Raw genomic sequence first — 20,500 nt, forward strand, 5'->3', positions numbered from 1 at the left:
AGCGGCACTGCGACATTGCGACGGACAGATTGGACACTTGTGACACTTTTTTGGGACCATTGATATTTATACAGCAATCAGTGCTATAAAAATGCACTGATTACTGTGTAAATGTCACTGGCAGGGAAGGGGTTAACACTATTGGGTGATAAAGGGGTTAACTGTGTGTTCCCTCAGTGTGTTCTAACTGTGTGGGGATGGGAGTGACTAGGAGAGGAGACATATTGTTTTTCCTACTTAGTAGGAACAAACTATATGTTTCCTCTTCCCTGGCAGCACAAGGATTTGTGTGTTTACACACACAAATCCCCCTGCCAGCGCTCGTGCATGGCCCGCGGCGATTGTGCCCGCCGACCATGTGCATCTGGTCCCCCGCGCGCCCTCTGGTGTCCCAAAAAGTTAAGCACATACCCATATGGAATTTTGCCCAGGGGAGCCATTCTGCTGCAGTATATCTGCGTGAGTCGGTCGGGAACTGGTTAAAGGATCTTGGCAGTCCTAAATAGAGGAACAGCTGCTTTGTATATGTTTTTAGAGATATAGAATAAGTAGAATTGGGTGCATAACACTTATGGTGTAAGTGTAGCTGAGGAATTGGGTTTCCTGCTTTAAACATGTTAATTTGATGTGAAACTGGGTTGTGGTTCATGTGTGAATTTAGAAACATACACTTTGCTTCTGCTTGGGTCACTTTTTTTTTTTTGTGCGTAATAACTTTGGGTATACGATTTATTGTATAAGTAGAGATGCTCACAATAGTGACAGCAGTCAAGAAGATTAGCAGAACATCGGCATCGCTGCATGGAAACAATGTGATGATGTATTGAAGGAGCTTTGCCCAATGCTCTTAATTACCTGGGAATGTCTTCTTTGCTGCTAACATTGAGAGTACCTCTACTTAATGATTTTTTTGTGTCAAAGTTTTTATTAAGGTTTTTCAATGCACAATAATAATAACAAAGAGCACATTACAGTTGTACATATATAATAATTTCCATACACAAATAAGATAAATACAACTTTAGCAATGTCCTAAGAAACGTGGCAGTGCATATGGTTAAAGGGCCCTTCGGTTCGGACCCAAAGGGTAGCAAGTGGAGACACAAGAGGGATTCCATTATGAACTTATGGAGAAAGCGGACATGCCTCCAATACACCCAAACACCCTTATTGGGATCAAACTGTGAGTGAGTGGGGGCATTTATAGTCGATACTTATCTTATTATCTAACCAGTTCTCTGGGGGGTCTAATAAAGTCTCTCTACATCTCTGCTTGAGTCACTTTTTAGTTAAAAAAAGCATGCACCATAATTAAAGAATGCAGATGTGACCACTAGTAGAAAAATATATGAGCACATAGCTAACCCACTATAGCAGCACCACAGCCTTGGAAATGCATTGTTCACATCTCTGATGTAACTTTTGCTTGCTGTTGACATAACACTACGACTAAAGGCAAGCTTATTAGATTTATATAAACGTTAAATGCTAAATATGTGCATGAGATTGGCCGGGCACCCTACTATATATTTTTTAGAGAATGTCCACAAATTCATCCTTTTTGGACCCAAGCTGGAAAAATCATTGCTCAACTTACCTCAGTCAGCTTGGGAGACCACCCTTTAAACTATTTGCTTTACATTAACCCCTGTCCCCCTGGTTAGGGCTGGACTGGGACAAAAATTTGGCCCTGGACTTCATCCAGACTGGCCCACTTTGACAGGTCTCTCCCATGAGGGCCGGACAACTCCCGCACCTCCCCCGGCCACCCAGGCACCCTCTACCCCGCCACTAGCCATTCTACTTTATTAGAGTAGAACGACTGGTACTGGTACTCTTATAGGCAGTACCAGTGGGGAAGCTAGACATTATTTCACCCGGGGCAAAGAATCAGTTCGGTGCCCCCCCTTATGGGACAAGATTAGGCAGAAGTGATAGACTCCCACGCCATAGCTGTTGAGTCAGCTGTCTGTCCCCTCCCCCATGCTCCTCTGTCGTCCCCCCTGCTCCTCTGGTCCTCCCCCTGCTTCTGTTCCCCCCAGTTGAGCGCTGCGGGAAGGGAGACAGAGGAGCGGAGGGGGGTGGCAGTCCCCTGTCACTGAAGTGGCCCACTGAGCCATCGGCCCACCGGGAAACTCCCTGTAGTCCCAATGGCCAGTCCATCCCTGCTAATAAAGAAAAATTATTCAGCGCTGGAATGTAAATATAAACTAAAAAATGCGAGCCAGCACTAAGGTAAATTCAAATAAAACACCTCACATTGACATAAAATAATAATAGTGCAGCGCAAAACAAACAATTTTAAACTATACATACAGAAAGTTAAAACATATGATATATGATATATAATTAAAAATTATATAATAGAGTCCATATAAAGTGCTCAAGTGCAAAAAGATGATCCAAATCGGAATATAATAGTGCAAAAATCCAAAGGGTGATATCCAGAAGGAACCTCCACCAAATAGCAGGAATGGCCTCTCACCTTACAGCTTCGACCTGCAATAGGTCACAAAGCATAATCAGAGAACCACCTGTTCTCAGAGGACAGCAAGCAATGCAGCAGTAGAACCACGATATCAGTCCGACTCAGGATCAGGACATGGCAATCAGGGCATAAAAAACAAAGGAGAGGAAATCTAGTGCTCTCTGAAGCCAAAATACATTTATTTAAGAATAAAAAACGAATACACTCACTGTATAAGCACTCTCAAACGAGTGCAGCGAAACAGCATAAAACATCCATAAGAGCATGGGTTTCAGTCTAGGTCGGCGATCGCGGGTGACGTCACATGTGGCCCCTTCCCCTCGTACGACGTTACGTCCCTATGAGCGGGACTTCATCAGCGTGGGGTGAAAAAAGGCAGCAAGCCTTTTTGCTGCCTTTTTTCACCCCACGATGCATGCACTTAGGTGTAAAGGGATTAATTAAAGCGGGAGTTCACCCGAAAAAATGTTTTTAACATTAGATTGATGCTCATTTTGTCAAGGGGAATGGGGTAGTTTTTTTAAAATCGAAGCAGTACTTACTGTTTTAGAGAGCGATCTTCTCCGCCACTTCCGGGTATGGTCTTCGGGACTGGGCGTTTCTATTTGATTGACAGGCTTCCGACAGGCTTCCGACGATCGCATACATCGTGTCACGAGTAGCCGAAAGAAGCCGAACGTCGGTGCGGCTCTATACGGCGTCTGCGCACCGACGTTCGGCTACTTTTGGAAAACCGTGACGCGATGTATGCGACCGTCGGAAGCCTGACGGAAGCCTGTCAATCAAGTAGGAACGCCCAGTCCCGCAGCCCATACCCGGAAGCGGCGGAGAAGATGCATCTCTAAAACGGTAAGTACTGCTTTGATTGTAAAAAAAAACACCCGATTCCCCTTGACAAAGAAGACTCAATCTAATGTTAAAAAAAAGGTTTTTGGGTGAACCTCCACTTTAAGTCCCACTCTTTTTTAATACAAGACCTCCTTGGTGGTCAATCTCCTTAATTCGACCAGGACCTGCATTCCCTTCACTTGGAAACAAGCAGGTACTGTGGTTCACTAAAACTAATGTTAATAGATGGTAGAGCTTAGCCTCTTTGTATCAAATGGAAGATAAGTTTACAGATGCGTGGTTCCCCATGTCTGTTTTTACTTACTTCATTAAATACTAGAACTACCGGCAAATTATGACCCTGGTTAAGGAGAGATAGCCCCTTAAATCTGCGCTGGAGATGGTTCAATAATGATCAAAATGTATAAACACAACTAAATTCCAATAATTGGACCAATTAAATAAAAGCGTAGTGCCAGACCAAAATATAAGTGTTACACCATATAAATAAAATATGGGATGCTGCAACCAAATTCCCAGTGCTCTAAACATGGTTTTTCCAACCTAAAACGATTTATATACAATAATAAATGTAAAGCTCAAAATTCCCAGTGCCACAAACAAATTATAATAAAGCTCAATAGTCTTCTAAATTATACATGAATTAAATCATACTATACACACACACACACACACACACACACACACAAATCATTAGTGCAGTGCAATTCATTTGCTAGGATTTGACACCACAATCCCAGTGCTGCAAATCAAGTTCATATAGAATTCCCCTCCACTGAAAATCTTCTAAACCCAGTTTCTTATTAAGATCCCAGCTTATCCGTGTGTTCAAACCCTCAGTGAAATTTGATCCACACTATCCAATGCTGTGTTCAGTCAAAGTGCTCCACCCAACGTGCAGATTAGCAGCTTACCATATTATTATTATTACAACACACGGGGAAAGGAAGGTGCAAAAAGGTATGGAAAGGCAAGACACCAGCTGAAAGTGTATCAGTAATTAAAAAGCAATCCTGCCCCTTGTCAGTGAAAATTAATATCAGCCAGTTGAGCCTCAACGTATGGCCTATAAAAAGGAGTCTCATTACCAAGGTGTCACACAAGAAACATCTCATGAAGAGTAAAAGCAAAGAGCTCTCTCAAGACCTTCGCAAACTTACTGTTGCAAAACATACTGATGACATTGGTTAAAGAAGGACTTCTAAACTTCTGAATTTTCCAGTGAGCACTAATGGTGCCATAATTTAAAATTGGAAAGAACATAATTTCAACCACCATTTCTTAGTCAATGGGCCTCCTCTGCACCCCCCAGTTAAGGGCCTCCTGTGTACTCCTTTGAAGTCTCCCCTTCTCTGGGATGCCTCACGCAGAAAAGACATAGGCTGTTTGGGCACTGGGCAGGACTAGGAGGGAGACCTGCCTGTCCATTTTACTTGATCGGGCGGCAGTGACACCCTTAGAGCAGTGGTTCCCAGTGCGAGTGGGGGCGGCACCCCCCCAGATGCGTCACCACAGGGCAGGTGGTACTGCTGTATGTATGTGCTAGGTGTACAATGAATAAGCGGCGCTGGCCTGACAAACCCTAAGCTGGCCTAAACCCCCCCAATTTGTGGCACCAGGGGCAAACTGCCCCCATCCCCCTGCCCCCCTGTTGTTACACCACTAACCACAGCTTAAAGCACCAAAAGTGAATAAGATGTTTAAAGGGTAAGTCCACCTTCAGCAACATTTTTCAAAAATCCTGATGTGTAATTCCATATGTTCTGAATAGCACATAGCAGTGCTTCTCCTTTTTCAAATGCTCCATCTCCTTCCATTTCCAAGCTCAGCTAGAGAAAGAGAGTGTACTGTGCATGCACACAGTCCCACAGGCCCTGGGGTGGCTGCTAGAGGGTACACAATTAAAACATTCCACACATCCTGAAAATGGCAGACTGAAATGAAAATGAGGGACTAGCAGTTTTTGTGGAGAGCCCCCTTCCTCCCCTGCATGTGTAATGGCAGGAGGTGCAGCATTTGAAGCAGGAGCATTTCTAGTATGTATTATACAGAAATTATGGAATTGCATAGGATTTTGCAAAATATTGCTGAAGGTGAACTTATGCTGTGTACACACGACCGGTTTTTCCGCCGGAATAAACTCTGACGGGTTTTTCCGATGGAATTCCGCTCAAGCTGTTTTGCATACACGCGGACACACCAAATTCCGACCGTACAACGAGCCTAGAAAACTAAGTTCAATGCTTCCGAGCGTGCGTCGACTTGTTTCCAAGCATGCATGTTTTTTTCTCCATACAGACGAACAGAATTTCCAATAGAAATTTTTTCTGTCACAAAAAAAGAGAACATGTTCTCTTTCTAAGTCAGTTGGAATTTCCAACGGAAAAAGTCCAATGGGGCATACACCCGGTCAGAATATCCAATGAAAAAATTCAGTTTGACTGGAAATTATGACCGTGTGTACGCGGCATTACACTTTAAATGGGTCACGTTTAAATACACTGGGACCTAATAAAGGCACACTTCTTGGACTTGAGTATTTTCAAAAATGTTTTCTTGAATCTCTATTATATTAAAGTTTTGCAGGCTTCAATAATTTAAATTAAAGAGACTAATCTGATTATCTCAAATGCATGTGTTAATCCCCAGAGTGCTCTAGTATCTTTACAATTAGAAAATATCTTTATAGTTAGGTAAGTGCTTTCCTCCTTAGAGTTAAAGTGGCCCCTTATAGACTTATCCTACTCATTGAACCATATGTTTTAGACATGCATGCTATAAAAGCTCATCAGTAGTAGTTTCCCAAAGAGAAAAGCATAAATGTATTAAAGAATTTCTGTTTTTTTTTTCTGTTTTTTTTCCAGAGTGTTGCTTGGATCTTAAAAGACCTTGGGGCAGATCCACAGAGCGAGTACACCAGCGTACTACTGATACGCCGGCGTACTTTCAAATTACCCGCGTCGTATCTTTGTTTTGAATCCTCAAAACAAGATACAACGGCATCTGGGTTAGATCCGACAGGCGTACGTCTTCGTGAGCCTTCGGATCTAAGATGCAATTCTTCGGCGTCCGCTGGGTGGCGTTCACGTTGTTTTCTGCGTCGAGTATGCAAATTAGCTATTTCCGACGATCCACGAACGAACAAACGGCCGGCGCATTCCTTTACGTCGTCTCTAGTCTGCTTTTTCCGGCGTACAGTATAGTTAAAGCTGGTATTTTGTGGCGTATAGTTAGACCTGTCATGTTAAGTATGGCCGTCGTTCCCGCGTTTATTTTGATTTTTTTTTTTTTTGCGTAAGTCGTCCGTGAATCGGGATGGACGTAATTCACGTCTATGTTAAAAAAATTACGTCCTTGCGCAATGCACAGCGGGAAATTTAGGGACGGCGCATGCGCAGTTCATTAGGCGCGGGGACGCTCTTCATTTAAATGAAACACGCCCCCTAATCGCCGATTTGAATTACGCGCCGTTACACTGCCAGAGATAGACTACACCGCCGTAACTTATGGCGCAAAATCTTTATGGATTCGAAGTAAAGCCGGGTAAGTTACGGCGGCGTAGCGTATCTCTAATACGCTGCGCGGGTGCAGATCTCTGTGGATCTGCCCCCTTAGATTGAAGTAGAACTTGTGGCATAAACAAACTGTTTCTTATCTCTCTTTTCTGTCTTCTTTTTTCCCCCCTCTCTTTGATTACTTTCCCTTTACCTGCAGCACTCGCTTAGAACTGAACCCCTAGTACTCTGGTTCTTTGCGGAGAGTAGCTCCAGGCTTTAAGAAACAGAGCATTCAGGGGCTTTGCAACACCACTGCTTACCTAATTAAAGGGGTTGTAAAGGTTCCTTTTTTATTTTCTAAATAGGTTCCTTTAAGCGAGTGCATTGTTCGTTGACTTACCTTTTCCTTCCATTTCCCTTCTAAATGTTTTTTTTTCTTAGTCTGAATTTCTAATTTCCTGAGTGGGGACACTCTAATACAGGAAGTTTGGAAGAAGAAGATGAACAAAAAAAACATATATAAAGAAAACTAATGCAACCACCAATCTAAGGAATGATAATCTGCAATAGATTACATTTTTGGTTTGGAGTTTAATACCGCTTTAGGCTAAGTAAGCTGATACTGGAGAAAGCCTTTTATTAAATAAATAAAATAAAATGTGCTTTGTATCAGATCCAGATCTACAATTATAACAATGTAAAAAAACTACAGAAAATGAACTTACTGTGCCAGATAGTAATAACAGTCTTTTATAATTATGGTCATATGGCTAAAACAAAAATGGGTTATAATTTCTAAAGAAAAAAATAATATTAAATAAATTAAAAGGGCATACATTGGACAAAAAGTATATTATGTATTAAAGTGGTTGTAAATCCTTGTAAAACAAAAAGACAAAGGCATAATGAGCTAGTATGGATAGCACACTAGTTCATTATGAAATACTTACCTCAAAGCCCCCGTATCGGTCCTCGGACCCCCTTCTGGCTGGCGACATCTCTCCCGGGGGTTACTTGCGGGTATTGCGGCCCCGGCGCTGTGATTGGCAGGAGCCGCGGTGAAGTCATGTACGCGGGAGCCGCCGGTAACGGCGCACAGACTGAAGCAACGGCACATACGTGCCATCGGTTCAGTTTGCTTTAGAGCGCATGTGCCGATGACATCGGCATATGCAGGGAACCGGGGATATCTCCTAAACTGTGCAGGTTTAGGAGATATCTGGGGTAGCTACAGGTAAGCCTTATTATAGACTTACCTGTAGCATAAAGTGGTTGTAAAGGGTTTACAACCACTTCAAAGTGGTTGTAAAGGCAGAAGGTTTTATTTATCTTAATACATTCTATGCATTAGGATAAAAAGCTTTCTGTGTGCAGCAGCCCCCACTCAGCCCCCCTAATACTTACCTGAGGTCCATCTCTATCTCTATCCTGCACAAGAGCAGGAGTCAAGTCCTGGGGAAAAAAGTGTGGGAACTCCCACTCAAGATCCACTCCCCCACCAGAAAAAAAAATGATACGATCCACTGTACCACTGTAAGCAAGTTTTTTTTAAATCTCGCGATAACTCACGGCAGACCTTAATGTCTCCTGGGAACAATGACAAAAGCTCCCAGGAGACATTGCGTCATCGAGGAAGTGACAGAATACCCGCACACTACCTGATGAATCCATATACAGGAAGCGGCCAGTAACATAAAGGATTACTAAGGTTTGCCTGCCCCTGACAGTGACTCGAGCTGGGCATCGCCGCTTAGTGAAGGATTGGCTCGGCTGCTCTCGGCTGCTCTAGTCCTGCAAAGGGAACTGAGTTCCTGCTGTGAAAAAAGTGCAGGATCTCCGTTCCCACGCGTTCCCGCAGGACTTGAGCCCTGCACAAGAGACTCACCTGCCCTGGACTCCCCTCCTCGTTGGCTGAGACAGCAGCGTGGCGCCATTGGCTCCTGCTGCTGTCAATCAAAGTCAGTCAGCCAATGAGGAGATAAAGGGGGTGGGTCCAGGCTGAATGGACACAGAGTTACAGCTCGGCTTGCGTGCCCCCATAGCAAGCTGCTTGCTGTGGGGGCACTCAACAGGAGGAAGGGGCCAGGAGCACCGGAGAGGGACCCGAGAAGAGGAGGCTCTGGTCTGCTCTGTGCAAAACCACTTCACAGGGCGGGTTAGTATATTTTTAATAAAAATAAAACAAGATTTTAGTATCACTTTAAGAAGGTTGTTTTTTTTCTTATCTGACAAATGTATGAGTTCTTGATGAATTGTTCATTGTTCTAAATGTAGTTTTGTTTATTGACTGATTGCTAAATGTTATGAACAGTCAGGGTTGTCTTTGCCTATAACAGGTGGTTTCTTTGAAATTGGTGTCTATGATCTGTGCAATCCAGTTATGATCATACAGGGACCAAAATGATGCCACTTCAAAAGGGACTTGTTGAATTTCAATCCATTTATGGCTTCTCCCACTAGCAGTGCAAACTAAAAGTGCTCTTGAAATTACACTAAAAGTGCACTTGGAAGTGCAGTCGCTGTAAATCTGAGGGGTAGATCTGAAATGAGGGGAAGCTCTGCTGATTTTATTATCCAATCATTTGCAAGCTAAAATGCTGTTTTTTATTTTCCTTGCATGTCCCCCTCAAATCTACAGCGACTGCACTTCCAAGTGCACTTACAGTGCAATTTCAAGTGCACTTTGCACTTGTAGTTTGCACTTGTAGTGCAAAGTGGATTTACCTTTCGTAAATAACCCCCATTGTGGAATGAAGATTGGTAAGTCAATAATAGAGTCAATAATGGGGAAAAGGGTCATCTTCCAGGAGCCCACAGGTAATACTGTTTCTAATTCCTTTGCCCTTTGCTTATGTTTTTGTTAGAGTTCAGGTGTTGCTTTACAGATCAGCAGTAGCTGCCTGCCTTGAGGCTGGCTTTGTCTGACTGAAACCTTGTCTGAAAAGATGTAGCTTCTTGTAGCTGATGAGTCGTAGCTTAAAGGCATTGGCTAAAGTTATTTTTCATTTATAATAAAATATTTTATGTTACATGATTTAAAAGAAATGTAACCAATGCTTTTTCTATCAACTAAAACTATGTTACATATAGAGAACTTTTATATATTACATTTTTTTTACTATGCTTTCATAGTAAAGTGTATATATAGATTTGGAACAAAATGACCTTGTTTTATTTAAGCAAATTACATTTATAAAATGTACTAAATTTTTAATAAAATACAAATACTCGAGAAGCTAAAATAGCACTTTACTGACCCTGAAGCTGTATCATAGGGTGACATGTTAATTACGGCTCGTGTGGTTAACCCCAAAGGTTACAGCTGTGCTGCTTTCTGTTTCTTAACCAGTAAGCAAAACTTGCAGCTACGACACATGAAGGTTTATTGAATTCAGCAGTATCCTGAGAGGTGAAGATGCACAAAGTTCAACTACAATGATTTGGTCATAGCTTTGAGCTATAAGAATAAAGAATGGTTATTTATGATTTGCACTTTACATGTTGGTTTCTTATTTAATGTTTAAAGCCTAAAGGGTTGATATGCATTCTGACTCTTTCTAAAATGTGCTATCTTAATATGGGTGCATGCCACCTCATGGACTTATCTATTCTATTTACAACTGGCAGTTTTACTGAGCACTGGGAGTACAGTTATCACTATAGTCCCGGTGCTCTGACAGGAGAGATGCTCCCCTCTGCTGTCCATTCACAGATTGTTTTGTATTTTGTGAATGGGTTAACATAATGCAACGCATTCTATTTTTGGCCAGGAGGAGGGGAGGGGTGGGTAGAGTGGCTGCATATGACTTTCAGCTGCAGCAGGGGAGACCAGAAGGTCCACTGTCGAAGCGTCAAAAATACAGCAATAACTGTGCTACCAGCACTCAGTAAAAATGCAAATTAAAGAGAGAAGTCCATGAGGTTGCTTGCACCTTGTTGGACTTAAGCCATAAAAATATGGCACATTTTAGCAAGTAACTACATTTCTGGAGTTCCGCTTTAAGCATTATCTTTATCTACTTTAAATATATATATATATGCAGGTGCTAATACTAGATTAGAAAAGGCCTCTCTGAGAATGAGGGGAAGTAAAAAATGTGTTCACCATCAAAAGTTCCATGACCCTTTACATGTGTCTTTGAGAGAAGACATTGTACATAGGGGATTGAAGCAGAACTTCAGTAATTTTTTCATCTTTCCATCTATTAAATCTCCTGCCCTTGTTGTTTTAACTTTGGATAGTAATTTTTGCTGCCAGTAAATACTGTATTTATTGGCGTATAACACTCACTTTTTTACCCTGAAAATAGAGGGTAAACTGTGCCTGCGTGTTATACACAGGGGGCTGTGGATAGTTTATTTCCTGAAACTTTCCTCTTAAAGTTAGGGTGTGTGTTATACGCCTATGCGTGTTATACGCCGATAAATACGGTACCTTATACAGCCCACTTCCTGTTTCATGTTTGGTAAAAAGCCTAGGCTTATGACATCATGCACAGCTCTCTCTCTCTCAGGCTGGGTTCACACTACGATTTTCCCGTCCGTCAGCCGCATACGATTTATATGAAAAAACGTATGCGGCTGAAACGGACGTAAACGTATGGAACCGCACATATGTGCGTTTTCCATTGACTTTAATGTTAAAAAAAAACGTATGCGTTTGCCATACGGTTTCAAAAACGGCCGCAAAACCGTGGTTGAACACGGTTTTGCGTACTGTTAAAAAACGTTTTTGCCAGCAAATCGTACGCACCCGGATGCATCTGAGTGCATACGATTTGCAATGCATTGTCTATGTATGCGTTTTCCCGTACGGGCCCGTACGTTTTCAATACTGAAATCGTATGCGGCTGACGGACGGGAAAATCGTAGTGTGAACCCAGCCTCACTCTGGTGAGAGTTTGCCAGGAAGGGAGGGAGGATGAGTCATAAGCGGGCCAATGAGAGTTGCAGTGCTGGAGGTGTGCCTCTGTGTGTTTGTGTAAATCCAGGAAGTAAACAGGCAGCAGCTTCAGGTGCCCACAGTTAAAATGGATGCAGACAGACTCAGCGGAGGGAGATTTCTGCAGCATATTTGGCAAGTGGAGAATCACAGTATATATAAAATGATATGCAAAGTGGTTGGAGGGAAGCTTCAGAATGGCAAAGATTTTTTTATTACAAATTATATGAGCAGACTGCATTTCCTCTTTAAGTACTTCCTTCCTCTTTTTCAATGAAAATAACAAATAATCAGCCATTTTTTCATAGGTAATAATTTTAAATTTTTTTGGGATAAAGGTTTTGCGTGAATAAATAAAAACTGATCATTTGAATCACCCATGCTAGTGTTAAGTGGTTTGTCTCATCCATGTAAATGGATACATTCTGCTGGAGAGCTTGTACTTAAAAAAAAGCTGCAACAATACACATGTTTGATTTTTTATTTAATAAAGCCTTAATGATAATGAAACTAAGCAACCAAGCTGAGGGTTTTCCAGTTCAGCTTAACAAATTCCATTGCTGGTTTTAATAAGCCTCCTCCCAAATGCTAGTTTTCAAGGGATCAGTGTTTATGTACCACCCATGTTTATTGCTTCCAAATGTTCATTATGTGGTCTGCAGCAGTGTATTGGAAGTGATGTTCCAATCTGACAAAGCACAGATATCTCATCATTATGAGCCTCCAATCTGTTAACACAGAAATCTTACTACTTTTATCTTACTATCCTTTAAAGAATTCCTACAAGGCTTAACCATTTCAGTACCAGCCTGTAATAGCCCTTCCTTACTGGGCCAGTTTTCAGTTTCCATTGCTCTGATAGCTTGACTGCCAATTTTTCTGTTTTGGAACACTGTATCCAAATTGATTTTATAGAATTATTTAGAGATAGAGCTTTCTTTTGGTGGTATTAAATAACCACTGTGATTTTTAATTACCGTATTTATCGGCGTATAACACACACAGGCGTAAAACACGCACACGCACATTTTAAGAGGGAAGTTTCAGGAACAAAACATATTTTTTAAATAAACAACTTTGAATTAAAATAAGGGTCAGTGCCCATCCATGCAACCTGTTTAGTTCCTATCTGCAGCTTCCTCATCTCCCATCAATGCAGCCTGAACAATGCTCATCTGCTGCCTCAATGCAGCCTGATCAATGCCCATCTGCAGCACATCTCATTAATGCAGCATGTTCAATGCCCATCTACAGCCAACCTCATCAATGCAGCCTGATCAATGCCCATCTGCAGCCCATCTCATCAATGCAGCATGATCAATGCCCATCTGCAGCCCACCTCATCAATGCAGCCTGTTTAGTGCCTATCTGCAGCCCACCTCATCAATGCAGCCTGTTTATTGCCTATCTGCAGTCCACCTCATCAATGCAGCCTGTTTAGTGCTTATCTGCAGCCCACCTCATCAATGCAGCCTGTTTAGTGCCTATCTGCAGCCCACCTCATCAATTCAGCCTGTTTAGTGCCTATCTGCAGCCTCCTCATCTCCCATCAATGTATCCTGAACAATGCCCATCTGCAGCCTCAATGCAGCCTGATCAATGCCCATCTGCAACACATCTCATCAATGCAGCCTGATCAATACCCATCTGCAGCACATCTCATCAATGCAGCCTGATCAATGCCCATCTGCAGCACATCTCATCAACGCAGCCTGATCAATGCCCTTCTGCAGCCCATCTCATCAATGCAGCCTGATCAATGCCCATCTGCAGCACATCTCATCAATGCAGCCTGATCAATGCCCATCTGTAGCCCATCTCATCAATGCAGCCTGATCAATGCCCATCTGCAGCACATCTCATCAATGCAGCCTGATCAATGCCCATCTGCAGCCCATCTCATCAATGAAGCATGATCAATGCCCATCTGTAGCCCATCTCATCAATGCAGCCTGATCAATGCCCATCTGCAGCACATCTTATCAATGCAGCATAATCAATGCCCATCTGCAGCCCACCTCACCAATGCAGCCTGTTTTGTGTCTATCTGCAGCCTCCTCATCTTCCATCAATGTAGCCTGAACAATGCCCTTCTGCAGCCTCAATGTAGCCTGATCAATGACCATCTGCAGCACATCTATCAATGCAGCCTGATCAATGACCATCTGCAGCACATCTATCAATGCAGCATGATCAATGCCCATCTGCAGCCCACCTCATTAATGCAGCCTGATCAATGCCCATCTCATCAATGCAGCATGATCAATGCCCATCTTCAGCCCATCTCATCAATGCAGCATGATCAATGCCCATCTGCAGACCATCTCATTAATGCAGCATGATCAATGCCCACCTACAGCCCACCTCATTAATGCAGCCTGATTAATGCCCATCTCATCAATGCAACATGATCAATGCCCATCTGCAGCCCATCTCATCAATGCAGCCTGGTCAATGCCCATCTGCAGCCCATCTCATCAATGCAGCCTGATCAATGTGCTTTTTTTAGTGGGCCAAACATGCTCCAATGATGCTGCTAGCAAGAGTTTTTCCACCGCCCCGAAAGCGCACCACCCCAGTGTGAAAGCATTCATTGATTTAAATGGAAATAGGTTTTCGTGAGCTTTTCAGGTGCTTTTTTTAGCGCCACAGTACTTGATAGGTGCCTCAGTGTGAAAGGGCTCTAACAGCTTTCAAAAAATTGGTTCTATTCATCAACTCAAAGCAGTAATAATAAAGAGAGTGGATCATTTGAAAACATGTCTTGAAAAATTAGGTGGCAATGTTGCTAAAAAAAAAAGTATCAAATACAGTACTAAAGTTCTCTGACCATGGCTATATATACCATTACTTGCAAAGAATACCAGTATGTCACCTTTATTCCACCTTTCTCCTACAGTAAATTAGCCTATTTTTTGTTTACCATTAATTATAGGTACAGTAGGTCTATTCATTCCTTTCATTAATGTACAGTATTTGCTTGGCTATCAAACCTCTTTGTTTTCTTCATGATCTCGCAGAAGTAGATGCCCAAAACTACACCAGCGTACTCAAGATGTGTCTTATAAATGATTCATTCAAGAGTATTACTAGATTTCTATCACATATGAAATCTACCTTTTTGTACATTCTAAGGATCTTACCGTTTACCGTTTACTTCTCCTAAATCCCTTTTAAGCCCTTACCTAAACCACAAACTATGAACACCAACAGTACTTGTATGTCTTTGTGTTTAAAATGAATGCACGTCCCCTTGTTTGGCTTGGTGACTCAGAGCTCCATGACAAAAGGTCATATTTTCACTATATATCTTATTCTCACGTCAGCTTTTAACACAGAAAAAAAATTACAGAGGAAATTGAAATAGAGGATGGATTTGAGTAGGCTGGTGGATGGATAAACTATTCTAGAGGTCCTTCTCGTGCTGTCCTTGCCACCATCTCAAAAACTCCACTTGTTATATACTACACAGAATCGCACCCCACCACACAGGCACTCTGCCTAATACATAAGTGTATTCAAGGCAGCGCCCCCCAATATCTATGTGAAAAAATAAAAGCCCATAACCCCAATCGCATTCTGCGATCCACCAATCAAAACCTACTCCAGATACCCAAAGCCAGATACAAGTCCAAAGGAGATCGAAGATTTGCAGTCCAGGGACCTCGCCTGTGGAATGCACTACCAACCACCATCCGACTGGAGTCGGACCACTTGGCCTTCAGGAGAAGGATTAAAACCCATCTCTTCTGAGGTCAAGGGGTTGCTTACCCATGAAATGGATACAGCGCCCAGAGGAGATTCAGTTTGCATGTGTTGCGCTTTACAAGTTTCTCACTCACTCACTCACTCACTCACTCACTCACAAGGCTCCATCGGTACAGTGGTAGGCCTCTCCTGGGTTGTTGAAGATGTGGACAGTCCCCAGGGGATATCATACACATGATATAGAGGTGGCCAAAGCTTTTTCCTTGTTATGCCCCGTACACACAATCAGGCTTTTACCCGGCCAAACTCACATCGGAATTCCGACGGAATTCTATCAGAGTAAAAGAGAACATGTTCTCTATGTAAACTCTGACGGAATTCCTCGGAATTTCCGATTGAAAAACTCCAATAGGCATACACGTGGTAGGAATTTCCAATGGAATAAGTCCGTCTGACTTTTTCCATTGGAAATTCCGATCGTGTGTACGAGGCATTAGACAGATATGTTAACCACAGTGAATAGTGTTTTTTTATGCTACCTTTACCTTCTCCCCTAAATTGTTTTTACATGGATAATTAGATGGCAAAGAGGTTTCACCCAGTGTATAGAATACCCATGCACATACTACTGTTCCTGGTCTGCAAGTTCATAGCACAGTGGCTGATTGTTCCTTTACCACCAGATGACAAAACATGGGTTACCATAGTTGAAGATATTTTGGTTCAAGAAAAATTAGTCTATCAACAGAGGACTTGTCCAGAAATTTTGAGGCAACTGGTTCAATGTAGCAGACCTTGCCCCTATACCATTTATAACTCATAGGCTACTCTTGTAGGGTGGCTGCAATCTCTTCACAACCTGTCAAAATTCTCTTTGTGTGAATGCTGTAATAGCTGAGTGTACAACAAATGCCTTATATTAATCTTTTCCGTAAATGATGCTAGCTTGTTCTCTTCTTATGGACTTGTTTTATTGTCATACACATAGCCTAGTCATAACACTACCTACCCTTTTATAGGTTACAATGCCTAGAGGTGTACAATGTTAATGTATAATGAATTTATCAAGGACTTATGCCTGTTTGTGAGTTTTAAACTGAAGAATAATCCATGTCATTTTTTAAATAATCAAATCCCTTTTGTACAACTGATAACAATCAAATTGAAAAAAAAAAAAACTAAAAAGTATTAACTGTCAACATACACACAGTCATTTTCCTCTTACCATTGTTCAGATCTTCCTCCTTGAATCAAGCTATGTAATATTTTGATGCAGTGGTAATCTCCATAGGAAATCCCCTTTGGCATTAGCTGGGTGTATTTCATGGGCCTTTTTGTTCCATGCAGTTTACGTGCTCTGTAATAAAAATAAAAAAAATACAATGACATCAAATTTTGTAAAAAAAAAAAGAAAAATAAGAACACTCTCAGAAACACAGTGGGCCAGATTCAGAAAGAGTTATGCCGGCGTATCAGTGATACGCCGGCATAACTCACACTTTGAGCCGGCTTATCTATTTTTCTGTATGCAGAAAACAAGATAAGCCGGTTTGCAGCAAAGATCTGACAGGCGTAATTGTATTACACCGTCGGATCTTACTGATTTACGCCGAGAATATGTAAATAAGCGAGATACGCCAATTCACGAACGTAGTCACTTTACGCCGTTTACGTAAGGGTTTTCCCGGCGTAAAGATAAAGCTGCCCAAAGCAGGTGCATCCTATGTTAAGTATGGACGTCGTGGCCGCGGGAAATTTTAAAATGTTTACGTCGTTTGCGTAACTCGTCCGTGAATGGGGATTTACGTTGATTACGTTCACGACGAAAACACCGTCATAATTCGTCATAATGCACAGTACGTTCGGCGCGTGGGCGCGCCTAATTTAAATAGGAGACGCCCCTACCCGCCTATTTTTAATTAGGCCGCCCAATTTACGCTACGCCGCCGCAACTTAACACGCAAGTGCTTTGTGAATACAGCACTTGTGTGTTAAGTTGCGGCGGCTTAACGTAAATAAGAAAAGTTACGCCGCCGCAACTTTGCGCGCGGCTTTCTGAATCTGGCCCAGAGTCTCTAATACTTTATAGAGCACACAGATCTGTTCACATCAGTCCATGTCCCCAGATAGCACTTACACTTCTACCAAACTCATTCACACTAGAGCCATTTTAAAGAAATTGTACTGAACTGCTAGCAGTGCTATATATTTTAGTACTAATATCAGAGAAATAATTTAATGGTGTTGCCAGTCCTGTATATCCATAGAACCATCTGAAAAAAGTGCATAATAAAAGAGATACTTGAACTCATATATAGAATATGGGTGACTACCGTAAATTATTAAACCAAACCGAGTTGCTGTGGTTCTGTATGTCATTTTACTCTATCTGGGTGTGTCCGCATCTGGGTCATTATCTACAGGTAATGGGACTGTTAAGCTGTCACATGGTATGCTATGGCTTTAGTTATGCTCGTGACCTGCATTTAAAGAAATACCAGGGCAAGAAAAGAATATGCTTTCCAGAACTTGAAGTAATGCCTAGTATTATGGTTCTCAAGGCAATAGAAAAAGACAGAAGTTTAAATCAAACACCCCAGAGAGAGCAAGAACATAAAGAGGTACCACAGAAGACATTTCTGTGAGAGATTCATGGGAGATCAAGAAGTTAGAGCATGCAGGGGCCCTTCATGGGAGAGACTCCAGGGTGAGAGTCCTGAGCATAGGTGTGCGCAGCTTATTGCATTATGGTGTGCACCCCAAAGCTCAAACACACCCTGTCGATCACTCACGATGTTGATTCAGAAAGGGAAGGGACCGGTAAATTACATATTTAATGGCCCCTTCCCACAACTGAGATAAAGAATTAACATACTACAGTTCATGGGAGATCAAGAAGTTAGAGCATGCAGGGGCCCTTCATGGGAGAGACTCCAGGGTGAGAGTCCTGAGCATAGGTGTGTGCAGCTTATTGCATTAGGGTGTGCACCCCAAAGCTCAAAAACACCCTACCGATCATTCACGATGTTGATTCAGAAAGGGAAGGGACCGGTAAATTACATATTTAATGGCCCTTCCCACATTTATCCTAAAACATCCCCGCAGCAACAGCCGGCAGGAGAGGAGAGGAGAGGAGGGAAGCCAGCAGCACTGCAGGGGAAAGGGGGTAAGCCAAGGCAGTAGGGCGATTCTGTGCTGCACAGGGTGATTAGGGTGTGCCTGGGCACACCTTGCACACCACGTATTTGGTGGATCCGATGTAGTAGCAACTGAGATAAAGAATTAACATACTACAGTATATAACTTGGTCAGACAGTACTTGGTCAGACAGTACTTGTATTAATAATATATAACAGATAACCAGAGTCTGTGAAGATTTTATTGTAGCTCTATGCATATTTTCTAGTGTAATGTATACTAGACAATTTCTTGGACCATCAACTTTCTTATTTATCTCCAGAGCTGGCTTAGATGTGCCATTGACTGCACTAGTTCCATGAAAGCAGTTGAACTCCACCTTGTTCCAAGCTGATAAAAGAAGTGATGAAACATGACACTGAGCCTTTGTTGGCGCAAAGTGATAGCAGGCTTAATTGGCCTGCAATCCTACATAGGAAATGCCAGGCTTATCTTTTGTTTGAGGAGCCTTTATCAGCTCTCGGCATGGCTGGTACTATGTAAATATGAATTGCTAAGATGTAAAGTGGGTAGATAAACTTTCTTCTGCAATCCTTTGAGCTTCTTGTACCTAAAGTAAAGCATTTAAATTTTCACTCAATGTCTTCAACCTCTTTATTGATGGTGATTTGAGGACAATGGCCCTTTCACTCTTATGTATGTTCAATAATGCTTGTTTTTGACACCCATTACCACCCATTACCACATGTGTTTAAGCAGATTTTTTGTATTTTATACGTATTTTTAAAGCATGTTTGTGTGCATAATATATATATATGTGTTTAAGCTTATTTTTTTCTTGTTCATTCATGATGTAGAGTCAAGAAGAAATATTTAGAATATATATTTTTATGATAGTAAATATTTGAAAACACCCACAATACTTTATTAAAAAATATTATCATATATATATTTAAAAATACACATTTATATTTGTAGCAAAGTCCTGAGGCCCCTGAAGCCCAATGGTGACCTCCAGAGTTAGGGACAGTAGACATCCTTCAGTGTAGAGTGGGTTACAAGGCATGGTGGGTGTAATGCAAGATGAACAGGTGGGCACCCAACACTTTTTGAATGCAAAGAGATTCATGGTCTCTTAAACAGAACTGTGAGAGAGAGGATTAGGGCCAGGTCTCCCTTAGGTCGATGCAATGTTAATTGGTTAATTGGCAGATTCCAAGACTTCTATAGGTAGACAGCTATACAGGTGAAGGCCACCAGTCGGACACAACTTCTGTATAGGCAGGATCACTGTCTCCTATGGCAACGATCTTGTAGCTGTTACTAACAGTAAAGGTATTCAACTATCTGCAACACGAACAGTTCTCTTTACCCCACACTCACTCACGGTGGGTCTTCACTCAACAAGCTTCCAGTCTCTCTTACTAGACTTCAGATCCACTAGCCACTGGATCCCCTGAGCTCTTTCACTGTAGTACTCAGTATCTTCCTCATTCCTCAAGTGTCACCCCCGCTTCACTGCTGGGTTTCTGGCTTGGCACTCACAGATACTCCTCAAGCTTTACCCCTGCTGACACGTTAGGTCCCTGGCTTGGCACTCCACAAGCGTCACCTCTGCTGTCTTGCTGGGTTCCTGACTTGGCACTTGCTGATGCTTTCCCACTTCTTCATCATCCCCGATTGGTCAAAAAGTCTGCTCTGGTACTGGCCTCAGCTCATGCACTGTGGTCTCCAGTAACAAGGTGGATGGTCCCTTTGTGGTGACAGCTTACCCTCTACCTCCTACCACAATGGGTTCCCCCGGCCGGCGGAACCATTACTTCTGGTTGGACTACAAGCCTGTAGTCCCAACCCTGCACTATTTCCGGATAGGCTCTC

At 42.3% G+C, this 20,500-nt stretch overlaps 1 protein-coding gene across 1 annotated transcript in view; it reads right to left on the reverse strand.

Annotated features, from left to right (window-relative positions):
* The window catches only part of NEDD9 (neural precursor cell expressed, developmentally down-regulated 9), a 137,579-nt gene extending 120,813 nt beyond the window's left edge, over positions 1-16,766 (reverse strand). The window contains exon 1 of the mRNA XM_040353725.1: positions 16,710-16,766. Within this exon, the coding sequence (XP_040209659.1) occupies positions 16,710-16,712 (3 nt within the window). The 5' untranslated portion in view covers positions 16,713-16,766. The remainder of the gene's footprint in view (positions 1-16,709) is intronic.
* Positions 16,767-20,500: the final 3,734 nt, after the last annotated feature.

This window comes from Rana temporaria, chromosome 5 (genome assembly GCF_905171775.1).
Source record: "Rana temporaria chromosome 5, aRanTem1.1, whole genome shotgun sequence".
Lineage (NCBI taxonomy): Eukaryota > Metazoa > Chordata > Amphibia > Anura > Ranidae > Rana > Rana temporaria.